The sequence below is a fragment of the Lampris incognitus genome, chromosome 3 (assembly GCF_029633865.1).
Source record: "Lampris incognitus isolate fLamInc1 chromosome 3, fLamInc1.hap2, whole genome shotgun sequence".
NCBI lineage: Eukaryota > Metazoa > Chordata > Actinopteri > Lampriformes > Lampridae > Lampris > Lampris incognitus.
In genome coordinates this window covers 58,140,255-58,154,497 of record NC_079213.1, presented here as the reverse complement: position 1 = coordinate 58,154,497, position 14,243 = coordinate 58,140,255, and the positions used below count along the sequence as shown (strand labels likewise).

Here is a 14,243-nt window from a genome sequence, read left to right as displayed (position 1 = left end):
AGGGAACAACCACCCCTGAACCAAGGGAGGAGTCTAAGAGTACATCTGTTGCCATCTTACAATGTTGTGATTGTAAACATTCCCAAATCCTCTGTGAATAGTACACATGGCCATTGAAACTCTAGTTAATGGTCAGGCATATTAGCACATGAACCGATCATTGGTGTCAGTTGTTATGCCACAGTATTGTTTATAAGGGTGGGGGTACCTGCAATCAGGTGAGACTGAAGAGGTCACTTAGATCAAATCAATTTTATTTGTGTAGCCCAATAAAATTGATTAGATGAGTTATGAAATGTTTCGCCTACCACTTGTTGTGTCCAGATGAACTGATTCAACTTTGTTGGAACACAGGACACAAATCAGAGCATTTTGTGGGACACTCTAAAACCTATATTTGTGGCACAATAATTTCCTGCAATGTAGCTGCTAATAGACAGCAAATAGGTCATATCTGTAGCATTACTGCTCAGATCTTACATCAGGACTGTTGGTATTCTGTATGTCCGGCTACTGTCCTGTACAAAGAAACATTAGCACATCAAACAGAATTTGATCTCCTATTGACAAATCAGAATCATGTTGGCCATATAAGTTTGCACATAAATTGAATTTGACTCCAGTTTCGTTGCTCGCTCACTGTAATTGTAAATGGGATAAAGACCCACTAAACCAGGCTTATTTAGACCGCTCAAGATTTTGGATGTACACACAAACCTGGCCACCCATCTAGAAAAAGTCCTTCCCACAATTATTTCACTAGATCAAACTGGCTTTAAGAATAGACTTTTATTGTCAAACCTTCATAGACTTTTGAATATTATTTACCCCCCTAGTCCAAACCCCCGATGCCGGGAGGTTTGGCCATTGTACTTATAGTTAATGTTCCTGGCAATTTACATATGAAACCAATCGGTGGTTATGCCACTGTATGGTTTATAAGGGTGGGGACACCTGCAGTTACTGTATGGTTTATAAGGGTGGGACACCTGCAGTCACTGTATTGTTTATAAGGATGGGGATACCTGCAGTCACTGTATTGTTTATAAGGGTGGGACACCTACAGACACTGTATGGTTTATAAGGGTGGGGATACCTGCAGTCACTGTATTGTTTATAAGGGTGGGACACCTACAGACACTGTATGGTTTATAAGGGTGGGGATACCTGCAGTCACTGTATTGTTTATAAGGGTGGGGACACCTGCAGTCACTGTATTGTTTATAAGGGTGGGGATACCTGCAGTCACTGTATTGTTTATAAGGGTGGGACACCTGCAGACACTGTATGGTTTATAAGAGTGGGGATACCTGCAGTCACTGTATTGTTTATAAGGGTGGGACACCTACAGACACTGTATGGTTTATAAGGGTGGGGATACCTGCAGTCACTATATTGTTTATAAGGGTGGGGACACCTGCAGTCACTGTATTGTTTATAAGGGTGGGGATACCTGCAGTCACTGTATTGTTTATAAGGGTGGGACACCTACAGACACTGTATGGTTTATAAGGGTGGGGATACCTGCAGTCACTGTATTGTTTATAAGGGTGGGATACCTGCAGTCACTGTATTGTTTATAAGGGTGGGGATACCTGCAGTCACTGTATTGTTTATAAGGGTGGGGTACCTGCAGTCAGGTGAAAGTGAAGAGGTCACTTAGATGATGATGAAACGTTTCTCTCTCAATAAATGTTGTGTCCAGATGAACTGACTCACCTTTCTGTGACTTCCTTACCTGAATTACTGAGCATGCATCAAGACATACTCTCATCATAACGGTCAATCTAAGTTTTGTGTCTTGCTTTTGAATAAGTGGTTCCCCATTTCCAAGCAAGAAATTAAAGGCTTCGACTGTCATCAATAAGAATAAAACAGAATAAAAACAGACCAAAAACAATACATTTTAACAAACAAACAAATACAAAAGTACATCAAAAACAGTCAAGCTACCTCTCTCAAAAGGTATGCAGAGACAAGGATGTAAAGCATTTAAGCTGATCAGCACGCAATCTGTTGTGTGGAATAACTTCCGCACAAAACTTCCACAAAAAAGAAAAGCTCAACCATTTCACTTCAGTAACCAGCATAGATCACAAGCACCTCAGCTTCCTCGCTGTCCAGTACAGCCACAACTGCAGCCATTACAGGCACAACGGGATTTCTGGCATTTGAGAAGTTTCGTTTTTAATCAAGTTGTTTTTTGCAGCTGTAGATGCTAGACAGGGTAATTTCATTATTCTTCTAAATGTTTCTTAATTCATTCACATTAGCTTGACTCTGCATTAATAACGGATTATATTGTTGTATGATCACATTCCATACAGGCCACTTAACAGGTCAACAGCAACAGAATAAAAAATATCACTGATTTCAGTATCACCACTAGTAAGTACAAGATACGAGCATGATGGTGTTGTTACTTGATTCAGGTGTTTGATTGCTTCTTTGTATGGAAGGTTCTCCGACAGATACAGACACGAAAACCACTGAAAAAGCTTGTTATAACCAGCCCGTTATAACCAGCCTGTTATAACCACTCCATTATAACCACCCTGTTATAACCACCCCGTTGTAACCAGCCTGTTATAACCACTCTATTATAACCACCCTGTTATAACCAGCCCGTTATAATCAGCCCGTTATAACTAGCCCGTTCTTCTACTGCCCTGTCTTGCACCGCCCTCGTTTCCTCCCTGCTGGAACGTTTTCACCATGATTCACACAGAGACATACCAGACCACAGTCCAGTCCTACCCTCTTAAAAGACCAATTTCCTGAGACGGAGAACTGCACAGTAGCTTGGAGTGTTCACTGAGATGAGGAGAACAGAGAAAACATAACTTGGAAAAATAAAATTGAAACTAGGCTTTACTTTAGCGGGCGGGCTAATGAATAAAATTGATGTGACGGAAACAAATAGGTCTCTGTCACTATTGAACTGCTAGCAACCAAAATTACACCAAATTCCCAAATTCATTCATTTGGGATCTCCGGCTAATCTGGGGGCGTTCTCATCACCTTAGATGACCACACTGACCAGGAAATGTAATTTAGATGACCACACTGACCAGGAAGTGTAACTTAGATGACCACACTGACCAGGAAGTGTAACTTAGATGACCACACTGACCAGCAAGTGTAACTTAGATGACCACACTGACAAGGAAATGTAACGTAGATGACTACACTGACCAGGAAATGTAACTTAGATGACCACGCTGACCAGGAAGTGTAACTTAGATGACCACACTGACCAGGAAGTGTAACTAGCTGTAGAAACAGTGACACGCCAACAAAAAGTTCAAGCTGGAGAAAAATAGGGCACAAGGAAAAAAAAAACAACTTTGGAATGAATCTCTAGGAGAATGTGGTGGACCCAGGCGAAGAAAAAATTACAAAGGAAGGAGAGGATGAAAATGACAGTAGATCTATGGAGGGTCAATTAAATCATTATCCATCCATCCATTACCCCAACCACTTATCCTGCTGTCAGGGTCACGGGGATGCTGGAGCCTATCCCAGCAGTCACTGGGCGGCATGTGGGGAGACACCCTAGACAGGCCACCAGGCCATCACAGGGCCCACACACACACACACACACACACACACACACACACACACACACACACACACACACACACACCTAGTACCACACAATTTAGTACGGCCGAGTCACCTGACCTACATGTCTTTGGACTGTGGGAGGAAACCGGAGCCCCGGAGGAAACCCACGCAGACATGGGGGGGACATGCAAACTCCACACAGAGGACAACCCCCAAGGTTGGACTACCCGGGGCTCGAACCCAGGACCTTCTTGCTGGGAGGCGACCGCGCCACCGTGCCGCCCACATGACATATGGCTAGGCTATACCCCATCCCAAAAATAAACTTAAAACCGCAGCAGCTGATATCTGAGTTTTGAAAATGGCAGTTAAATAGCCACATTGCTAGCAAATTGTGAGTATTTTCAGAAATCAGATCAGAAATCAGAAATACTTATTCATCCCCGAGGGGAAATTGGGTAATTATAAGTTAATCTTAAAGTGCAGCTAGTGATATGATATGCTGTGGACTAAATGTACAAACTTCCAAAAGTTGGAGTTAAATCGTGCACAGTAGGCTGCCCTACGTATCAAGGGCACGATGCCTGGTGACCTTCAAGCAGGCCGTCGCCCAACATTTTCACGGTAGCAGCAATGTATTCATGCAGTAGTATCTGAACTGTATTATGATACAACAGCATCACCAGGATAATTATTTATAATACTGGTAATTGAAGACTCACTGTGTGGTTGAGATGCTGCTTAACGCTGCATTCACAGGGCCTCCGGGAGACGGTAAACTGCAGCTGGAGACGGTATAACGGCAAAACGGAACCGGAAGTAACACAAACTGCACGACTGAACGGTTAAAAAAACTCCATGGGTTGCTATGGTGATGTTTGTTTGCTGGAGAAAAAAAGTGGTACAAACGTGTTTTGTGTTTGTTTTATTTCATTATATACAGTAATTCCATCAATTTATATACCTATAAAATTAATCCGCCATATTTTCTGTTTTCTGATGTGCTACGTAACATCCGGTTGTAAATTCCATCGTGGAGGACGGCAAAAAGTTAAAATATTTTAACTTTGCTGGTGTCGTCTGAGTTTCCCATCCTGCTCTCATCCACAGTAATGATGTTTGAGGTCCTGCAGATGATAATAATAATAATAATAATATAAGCCTTTCGTCTGGTGAGACTATTTTCACAGTTTTGTACATTTTTTTGTCACAAGTAGGCTACTAATATGTTTCTGAGTCTCAGAGTGGGAGAAAACGCTCACATTTTGGGTGCCAGGCTGAAGAAGATGCTTAAACCTCTCCAACTCCTTCAGCATTGAAGAAGGAATGAGTACAGTCCCTGGTAGGAAGCTGGAAAAACGATCCAGCCAAAAATGTTCTGCACTTCCCTGCTCATCTGATATGAGTGCAGGGCAGGTTACATTTTATTTGATGGGGTCTGCATAAGACTTATATGACACTGTCATAACGTGACATGACACCTGTCATAAACATGACATGACACCTGTCATAACATTACATGACACTGTCATAACGATGACGTGACACTCATAATGTGATATGACATCTGCCATAAACATGACATGACACTGTCAAGACCATGATGTGACACTGTCATAACAATGACATGACACTGTCATAACGTGACATGACACCTGTCATAACCATGACATTGTCATAACCATGACATGACATAGTCATAAATATGACATGAAACTATCATAACATTACATGACACTTTCATGACCATGACATGACACGGTCATAACATGACATGACACTGTCATGAAAATGAAGGAGTCTTTATTAATGTTTATGACCGTTGTCATTAAGTGTCATTCCATCAGTTATGTCATTTTTAATGTAAAGTTGACATTGGTTGAAATGTCTGTTTTCGAGCCTCATACATAGTATATCAAATGGAGTGGCTCAGTCCCACTCAGGCTGCTACAACAAACAATCTCAAACAATGTCAACTATGCATTAAAAATGACATGAATGACCGAATGACACTTAATGATAACAGTCATAAACATTCATAAGGACTGTCATAACCATGAAACAGTGTCATGTCATGCTTATGACAGTGTCATGTCATGTTATGATAGTGTCATGTCATGTTATGACAGTGTCATGTCATGGTTATGAAAGTGTCGTGTCATGTTATGACAGTGTCATGACATGTCATGGTTGTGTCATGTCATGATTATGGTTATGGTTATGGAAGTGTCACGTCTGTCTTATGCACACCCCTTCAAATAAAGTGTAAATGAATGGGTAATGGATACGACTTCATTAAAAAAAACTCACTTTTACACAAACACCATACATCATAAAATGCTGTAATGCATCCGAGGGCACATGAGGGCAACAACATTTATGTCAAGAAACCCTGAACTTATAACTGCTATAGACCACACACACACACACACACACACACACGTCAACATATGCACACAAACAATGTGACCAAACACTTCCACTTTTTTTTTTGACTTCTTACTTGAACTTCTGGTGGGCCAAGTTTTTGATTCTTCTTTTATGCTATTTAGAAATATATGTCCTCATGACATATTCTGGTAAGGCTGGAAATATATTTACTTTATATTTATGGTTCAGAGTTTATTCATATTGGCGGATATTATTTTTAACAGCTTTCTAATACTGCTTACTACTGCAACTACTACTACTGCTACTACTACTACTACTACTTCTACTACTACTGCTGCTACTTCTACTACTACTACCACTAACTCTACTTCTACTACTACATCTACTACTACTATTACTACTACTACTTCTTCTTCTACTACTACTACTACTACTGTTACTACTACTACTACTTCTTCTTCTTCCTCTACTACTACTGCTACTACAACTACTTCTACTACTACTTGTACTACTACTATTTCTACTTCTACTACTTCTTCTACTACTACTACTACTACTTCTTTGTCTTCTACTACTACTTCTACTACTGCTACTACCCTTTCTACTACTATTACTTGTACTACTACTACTACTACTTCTTCTACTACTATTACTTGTACTACTACTGCTACTACTTCTACTCATACTAATAGTACCACTACTTCTTCTACTAGTACGACTACTTCTACTACTACTACTACTGCTACTACTACTTCTACTTCTACTACTACTTCTACTACTACTTCTCCTTCTACTACTACTACTTCTACGTCTACTACTCCTTCTACTACTACTACCACTTCTTCTACTAGTACTACTACTTCTACTACTATTACTACTACTACTTCTTCTTCTACTACTACTACTACTGTTGCTGCTACTACTACTTCAGCTACTACTACTTCTTCTACTACTGCTACTACTAACACTACTACTTCTACTACTACATCTTCGTCTACTACTTCTACTATTACTACTACTACTACAACTATTACTACTAATACTTCTTCTTCTACTACTACTACTCTTTCTACTACTAATACTACTACTACTTCTTCTACTAGTACTACTACTTCTACATAATAATAATAATAATAATGCATTAATTACTATTACACTGCAGTCTTTAAAGTTACAATTCTTAATATGTATATGCAAAACGAATGTCATTTTTGAAACACTTTAAATTATTGTAGCATTTAAGACAAATATCAAATGTTGAAGACTTTGGGGTAAGACCTTCCCAATAAAATTCCTACAATCCAAAGCATTTTACATCTGCACCATGGCATCCACATGTGGAAGAATAAGACGGGGAGCAGTGAGAGTCATGAAGCACCGAAGCTGCTGTGGCTAAACAAATATGGCCGACCAAGATCCCAGAAGACCTTTGCCAAAAATAAAACTACATTAGCCCAGTAGGTAAGACTGAAGTTCAGCTATGCTGCTTGGTGGAGGAAGAAGGTCCTGGCCAGAAATCACCAGCAACATCTCAAATGGATCTGAGATTTTGAGTTATTAATTCTATATGTAGTTATTAATATAGGTAGTTATTAATATAGATGTCATCAAGCATTTTTCTTTAACTCTTTAGGAGTTTAACTTCACATTGCTTGATAGGTTTATCATAATTTCCATGCTATGCCATAGTCCTGGGTACAGCAGAAATCCAAGGCTCAAATTAGCCTACTTTTAAGACTTTAATGATTTTACTGACAGACTCAGCAAAAAAGAAGTACAAGGGTAGTAACAAAAATACAAAAATACAAATACAAAGCTGTTGCCATCTGCAGCCTTCTTGTTGTCAGCATGATAACACAACAGTTATGACCGCTACATCTGTCGTTGCAGTAGTAACTTGAAAGTTTCTGGATCAGAAATCACGCCAGGCTGGTTGATATTAATGCTGGAATAGAATTCAGTAGAATGGATCCTGTATTTGTTTCTGCTGATTTTAAAGACGCACCATTTGACAAGCTTGGCTTTCTCCTCCGTCATATTAAAGCTCTATGACACAACGCTAGCTTCACCAGGGCCACAGTAATACGTAAACCTGGCCAGACTTGGGTTCTCTCTCCCTGTCTGCCTCCAGGACTGGATGGGGGTCTTTTTCCCTCCGTATCCCGGGACAGGAGGCCCTCTGCTGGCCTAGCCTTCTAACTTACTCCGCCGCCTGCTCTCCCGCTGTGCGGCCATTTTCTGCTGACTGACGCACAAACCGGGAAACGGAGGCTGGAGCTGAACTTTAACTTGGCCTTCCTCGTCCCGTGACGACTGGCGGAGGCCTGCTGCACGCGCTGCCCGCGAGCCTAACAACACGCATGAGCCAACTTCGCCCTGATGCTACACGCGCCGTCACGGCCGCGACACGTCACGGTTCCTCCGACTCGTCCCGGGAAACGCGTCCGGCCGCGCAGGAGCCGGAGCGGCTACAGGCGGTGGACCGGAGCGGGGAGGAGGAACCGGAGCGGCTACAGGCGGTGGACCGGGGCGGGGAGGAGGACCGGGGCGCAGGCACGGCACTTTAAACTGCGCAGGTAGTGGCTGGTCCAGAAGCGGGGGGGTGGGGTATGTGTTCTTACCATGTCGACGCGGAGCTGCGCAGGAAAGTTGAAGCTCGTCTCACCGCTGGGCCATCTCGCGCCGTCGCTTATCATTCCATTTCTATTTTAGCAGGCGCGTGCAGGGCTAAATCCGCTGCGCCGGAGACCAGAAACCGTCCCGCGCCGAGCCTCCGGCTTCAAGGCAGAGTCATCCCACCGTCACCCCCCCCCCGCCCCGCTCACCACCCTGTTACGGCTGCGGCAGTAGAACATTACATCCTCTCTCTCTCTCTCTCTCTCTCTCTCTCTCTCTCTCTCTCTCTCTCTCTCTCTCTCTCTCTCTCTCTCTCTCTCTCTCTCTCTCTCTCTCTCTTTCTCTCTCTCTCGCTCTCCGTCTCTCCCTCCCTCCCTCCCTCTCTGTTTGTCTGTCTGTCTCTCTCCCCGACTCTCTCTCGCTCCCTCTCCCTCTCTCTCTGTTTGTCTGTCTGTCTCTCTCCCCGACTCTCTCTCTGGCTCCCTCTCCCTCTCTCTCTGTTTGTCTGTCTCTCTCCCCGACTCTCTGTCGCTCCCTCTCCCTCTCTCTCTCTGTCTCTCTCCCCGACTCTCTCTCGCTCCCTCTCGCTCTCTCTCTGTTTGTCTGTCTCTCTTCCGACTCTCTCTCTCGCTCCCTCTCCCTCTCTCTGTCGCTCCCTCTCCCTCTCTCTCTCTCTGTCTGTCTCTCTCTCTCTCTCTCTGACTCTCTCTCTCGCTCCCTCTCCCTCTCTCTGTCGCTCCCTCTCCCTCTCTCTGTCGCTCCCTCTCCCTCTCTCTGTCTGTCTCTGTCTCCCTCTCTCTCTCTGTTTGTCTGTCTGTCTGTCTCTCTCCCCGACTCTCTCTCTCGCTCCCTCTCCCTGTCTCTGTCGCTCCCTCTCCCTCTCTCTCTCTCTCTCTGTTTGTCTGTCTGTCTCTCTCCCCGACTCTCTCTCTCTGTTTGTCGCTCTCTCTCGTTTCTCTCTCTGTCTGTCTCTGTCTGTCTCTGTGTCTCTCTCTCGCTCTCCGTCTCTCCCTCTCTGTCCTTCCCTCGCTCTCTCTTTCTCTGTCTCTGTCGCTTGTGTTTTGAATATGATTGTATTTTTTTAAATAAATCTTACTTTTAAAAAATCAAAAATCTCTGTCTGTCTTTCTGTCTGTCTGCCTGTCTGTATGTATGTCTGTCTATCTGTCTGTCTGCCTGTCTGCCTGCCTGTCTGTCTGTCTGTCTGTCTGTCTGTCTGTCTGTCTGTCTGTCTGTCTGTCTGTCTGTCTCGCTCTCTCTCTCAAATACAAATTCAAATACAAATTTGCTTTATTGGCATGACAAGCATTCTCGTATTGCCAAAGCATTGATACATATGATACAAAACACTTAATGTCATAACAAACAACACAAACAACACAAGACAGTCGAAAACAAACACACAGACAAACACACAAACAACCAAACAGACATATATTAATGAACTGATTTTAGTCACTCATTGTCCCTCACTTTGTGGCAGGCTGCTACATACTTTGCTGCCAGCCATGAACAATCTCTCTCTCTCTCTCTCTCTCTCTCTCTCTCTCTCTCTCTCTCTCTCTCTCTCTCTCAATTCAATAATATGTGCTTTATTGGCATGACATACATTTGTGTACATATTGCCAAAGCATGTAAAACATCAACAACACAATACAACAATGATTATAATAATAACAACAATGATTATAATAATAACAGCAACAACAACAATGATTATGATATTAAATAACAATAGTAGCAATAGGTGCCATCACCCACTATCTCTCAGGTTGTGGCAAGATAATATAAATCTTGCTGCAATGTTCGCCGCTGGCCCCCCTCCCAGGACCACCCGCAGCTTACCTGCGTCGTCCATTTCCTGGTACTCTGGAATCACATGTTCCAGTTCCTTGACAAAAGCCCGGCGCTGTTTTTCAAATCTGTCACATCTCTCTCTCTCTCTCTCTCTCTCTCTCTCTCTCTCTCTCTCTCTCTCTCTCTCTCTCTCTCTCTCTCTCTCTCTCTCTCTCTCTCTCTCTCTCTCAATTCAATTCAATTCAATATGTGCTTAATTGGCATGAGATACGTTTGTGTACATATTGCCAAAGCATGTAAAACAACAACACAACGTAACAATGATTATAATAACAGCAACAGCAAAGATTATGATCTCTCTCTCTCTCAATTTCAATTTCTCTCTCCCCCCACAACTGCTCCCACTGAATTCTACACATGCCACATTTTGCCAAATTATTCAAACACGTTTCTTGTCTGCTAATGATTTAACTGTGTATTGTAATGATTAAACTGTGTTGTAATGATTTAACTGTGTTATAATGATATAACTGTGTGTTGTAATGATTTAACTGTGTTGTAATGATTTAACTGTGTTGTCATGATATAACTGTGTTGTAATGATTTAACTGTGTGTTTTAATGATATAACTGTGTTGTCATGATTTAACTGTGTTGTCATGATTTAACTGTGTTGCAATGATTTAACTGTGTGTTGTAATGATTTAACTGTGTGTTGTAATCATTTAACTGTGTTGTAATGATTTAACTGTGTTGTGAAGATTTAACCTTGTAATGATTTAACTGCGTTGTCATGATTTAACTGTGTTGTAATGATATAACTGTGTGTTGTATTGATATAACTGTGTTGTCATGATTTAACTGTGTTGTAATGATTTAACTGTGTTGTAATGATATAACTGTGTTGTAATGACTTAACTGTGTTGTAATGATTTCACTGTGTTGTTGTGGCGGACACTACGGGCTTTGCCTCTCACCCAGCAGGACTGTGAGCTGGGGGCGTGGTTTACGTTCACGGACTCGCCGGTGCAGGGTTGTTCCTGCTGCAGTTTGTTTTTGGAGTTGAGGAATAAACATCAAACTCGCCTTGGTCTCCTGTGTTTTTTCTCATTCCTGCCACATTGTAATGATTTAACTGTGTTGTAATGATATAACTGTGTTGTAATGATTTCACTCTGTGTTACAATGATTTAACTCTGTGTTGTAATGATTTAACTCTGTGTTGTAATAACTTAATTGTGTTGCAATGATTTAACTTTGTGTTGTCATGATTTAACTGTGTTGTAATGATTTAAAAGTGTGTTGTAATGATTTAACTGTGTTGTAATGATTTAACTGTCATAATGATTTAACTGCGTGTTGTAATAATTTAACTGTGTTGTAATGATTTAACTGTGTATTTTAATGATTTAACTGTGTTGTAATGATTTAACTGTGTGTCGTAATGATTTAACTGTGTATTGTAAAGATTTAACTGATGTAGTGATTTAACTGTGTGTTGTAATGATTTATCCGCGTTGTAATGATTTAACTGTGTGTTGTAATGATTTAACTTTGTTGTAATGATTTAACTGTGTTGTAATGATTTAACTGTGTGTTGTAATGATTTAACTGTGTTGTAATGATTTAACTGTGTGTTGTAATGATTTAACTGTGTTGTAATGATTTAACTCTGTGTTGTAATGATTTAACTGTGTTGTAATGATTTAACTGTGTTATAATGATATAACTGTGTGTTGTAATGATTTAACTGTGTTGTAATGATTTAACTGTGTTGTCATGATATAACTGTGTTGTAATGATTTAACTGTGTGTTTTAATGATATAACTGTGTTGTCATGATTTAACTGTGTTGTCATGATTTAACTGTGTTGCAATGATTTAACTGTGTGTTGTAATGATTTAACTGTGTGTTGTAATCATTTAACTGTGTTGTAATGATTTAACTGTGTTGTGAAGATTTAACCTTGTAATGATTTAACTGCGTCGTCATGATTTAACTGTGTTGTAATGATATAACTGTGTGTTGTAATGATATAACTGTGTTGTCATGATTTAACTGTGTTGTAATGATTTAACTGTGTTGTAATGATATAACTGTGTTGTAATGATTTAACTGTGTTGTAATGACTTAACTGTGTTGTAATGATTTCACTGTGTTGTTGTGGCGGACACTACGGGCTTTGCCTCTCACCCAGCAGGACTGTGAGCTGGGGGCGTGGTTTACGTTCACGGACTCGCCGGTGCAGGGTTGTTCCTGCTGCAGTTTGTTTTTGGAGTTGAGGAATAAACATCAAACTCGCCTTGGTCTCCTGTGTTTTTTCTCATTCCTGCCACATTGTAATGATTTAACTGTGTTGTAATGATATAACTGTGTTGTAATGATTTCACTCTGTGTTACAATGATTTAACTCTGTGTTGTAATGATTTAACTCTGTGTTGTAATAACTTAATTGTGTTGCAATGATTTAACTTTGTGTTGTCATGATTTAACTGTGTTGTAATGATTTAAAAGTGTGTTGTAATGATTTAACTGTGTTGTAATGATTTAACTGTTATAATGATTTAACTGCGTGTTGTAATAATTTAACTGTGTTGTAATGATTTAACTGTGTATTTTAATGATTTAACTGTGTTGTAATGATTTAACTGTGTGTCGTAATGATTTAACTGTGTATTGTAAAGATTTAACTGATGTAGTGATTTAACTGTGTGTTGTAATGATTTATCCGCGTTGTAATGATTTAACTGTGTGTTGTAATGATTTAACTTTGTTGTAATGATTTAACTGTGTTGTAATGATTTAACTGTGTGTTGTAATGATTTAACTGTGTTGTAATGATTTAACTGTGTGTTGTAATGATTTAACTGTGTTGTAATGATTTAACTCTGTGTTGTAATGATTTAACTGTGTTGTAATGATTTAACTGTGTTATAATGATATAACTGTGTGTTGTAATGATTTAACTGTGTTGTAATGATTTAACTGTGTTGTCATGATATAACTGTGTTGTAATGATTTAACTGTGTGTTTTAATGATATAACTGTGTTGTCATGATTTAACTGTGTTGTCATGATTTAACTGTGTTGCAATGATTTAACTGTGTGTTGTAATGATTTAACTGTGTGTTGTAATCATTTAACTGTGTTGTAATGATTTAACTGTGTTGTGAAGATTTAACCTTGTTGTAATGATTTAACTGCGTTGTCATGATTTAACTGTGTTGTAATGATATAACTGCGTGTTGTAATGATATAACTGTGTTGTCATGATTTAACTGTGTTGTAATGATTTAACTGTGTTGTAATGATATAACTGTGTTGTAATGATTTAACTGTGTTGTAATGACTTAACTGTGTTGTAATGATTTCACTGTGTTGTTGTGGCGGACACTAGCGGCTATGCCTCTCACCCAGCAGGACTGTGAGCTGGGGGCGTGGTTTACGTTCTCGGACTCGCCGGTGCAGGGTTGTTCCTGCTGCAGTTTGTTTTTGGAGTTGAGGAATAAACATCAAACTCGCCTTGGTCTCCTGTGTTTTTTCTCATTCCTGCCACATTGTAATGATTTAACTGTGTTGTTAAGATATAACTGTGTTGTAATGATTTCACTCTGTGTTACAATGATTTAACTCTGTGTTGTAATGATTTAACTCTGTGTTGTAATAACTTAATTGTGTTGCAATGATTTAACTTTGTGTTGTAATGATTTAAAAGTGTGTTGTAATGATTTAACTGTGTTGTAATGATTTAACTGTTATAATGATTTAACTGCGTGTTGTAATAATTTAACTGTGTTGTAATGATTTAACTGTGTATTTTAATGATTTAACTGTGTTGTAATGATTTAAAAGTGTGTTGTAATGATTTAACT

The 14,243-nt window shown here is 40.1% G+C and overlaps 1 protein-coding gene across 11 annotated transcripts in view; it reads right to left on the bottom strand.

Annotated features, from left to right (window-relative positions):
* nfic (nuclear factor I/C) overlaps window positions 1–8,762 on the bottom strand; it is a 408,020-nt gene extending 399,258 nt beyond the window's left edge. For 7 of the 11 annotated variants that reach the window (XM_056275685.1, XM_056275684.1, XM_056275690.1 and 4 more), the window contains exon 1: window positions 8,580–8,762. In XM_056275685.1, the coding sequence (XP_056131660.1) occupies window positions 8,580–8,654 (75 nt within the window). In that variant the 5' untranslated portion in view covers window positions 8,655–8,762. The remainder of the gene's footprint in view (window positions 1–8,579) is intronic. The other 4 variants (XM_056275686.1, XM_056275687.1, XM_056275691.1 and 1 more) reach the window with 2 other exon arrangements.
* Window positions 8,763–14,243: the final 5,481 nt, after the last annotated feature.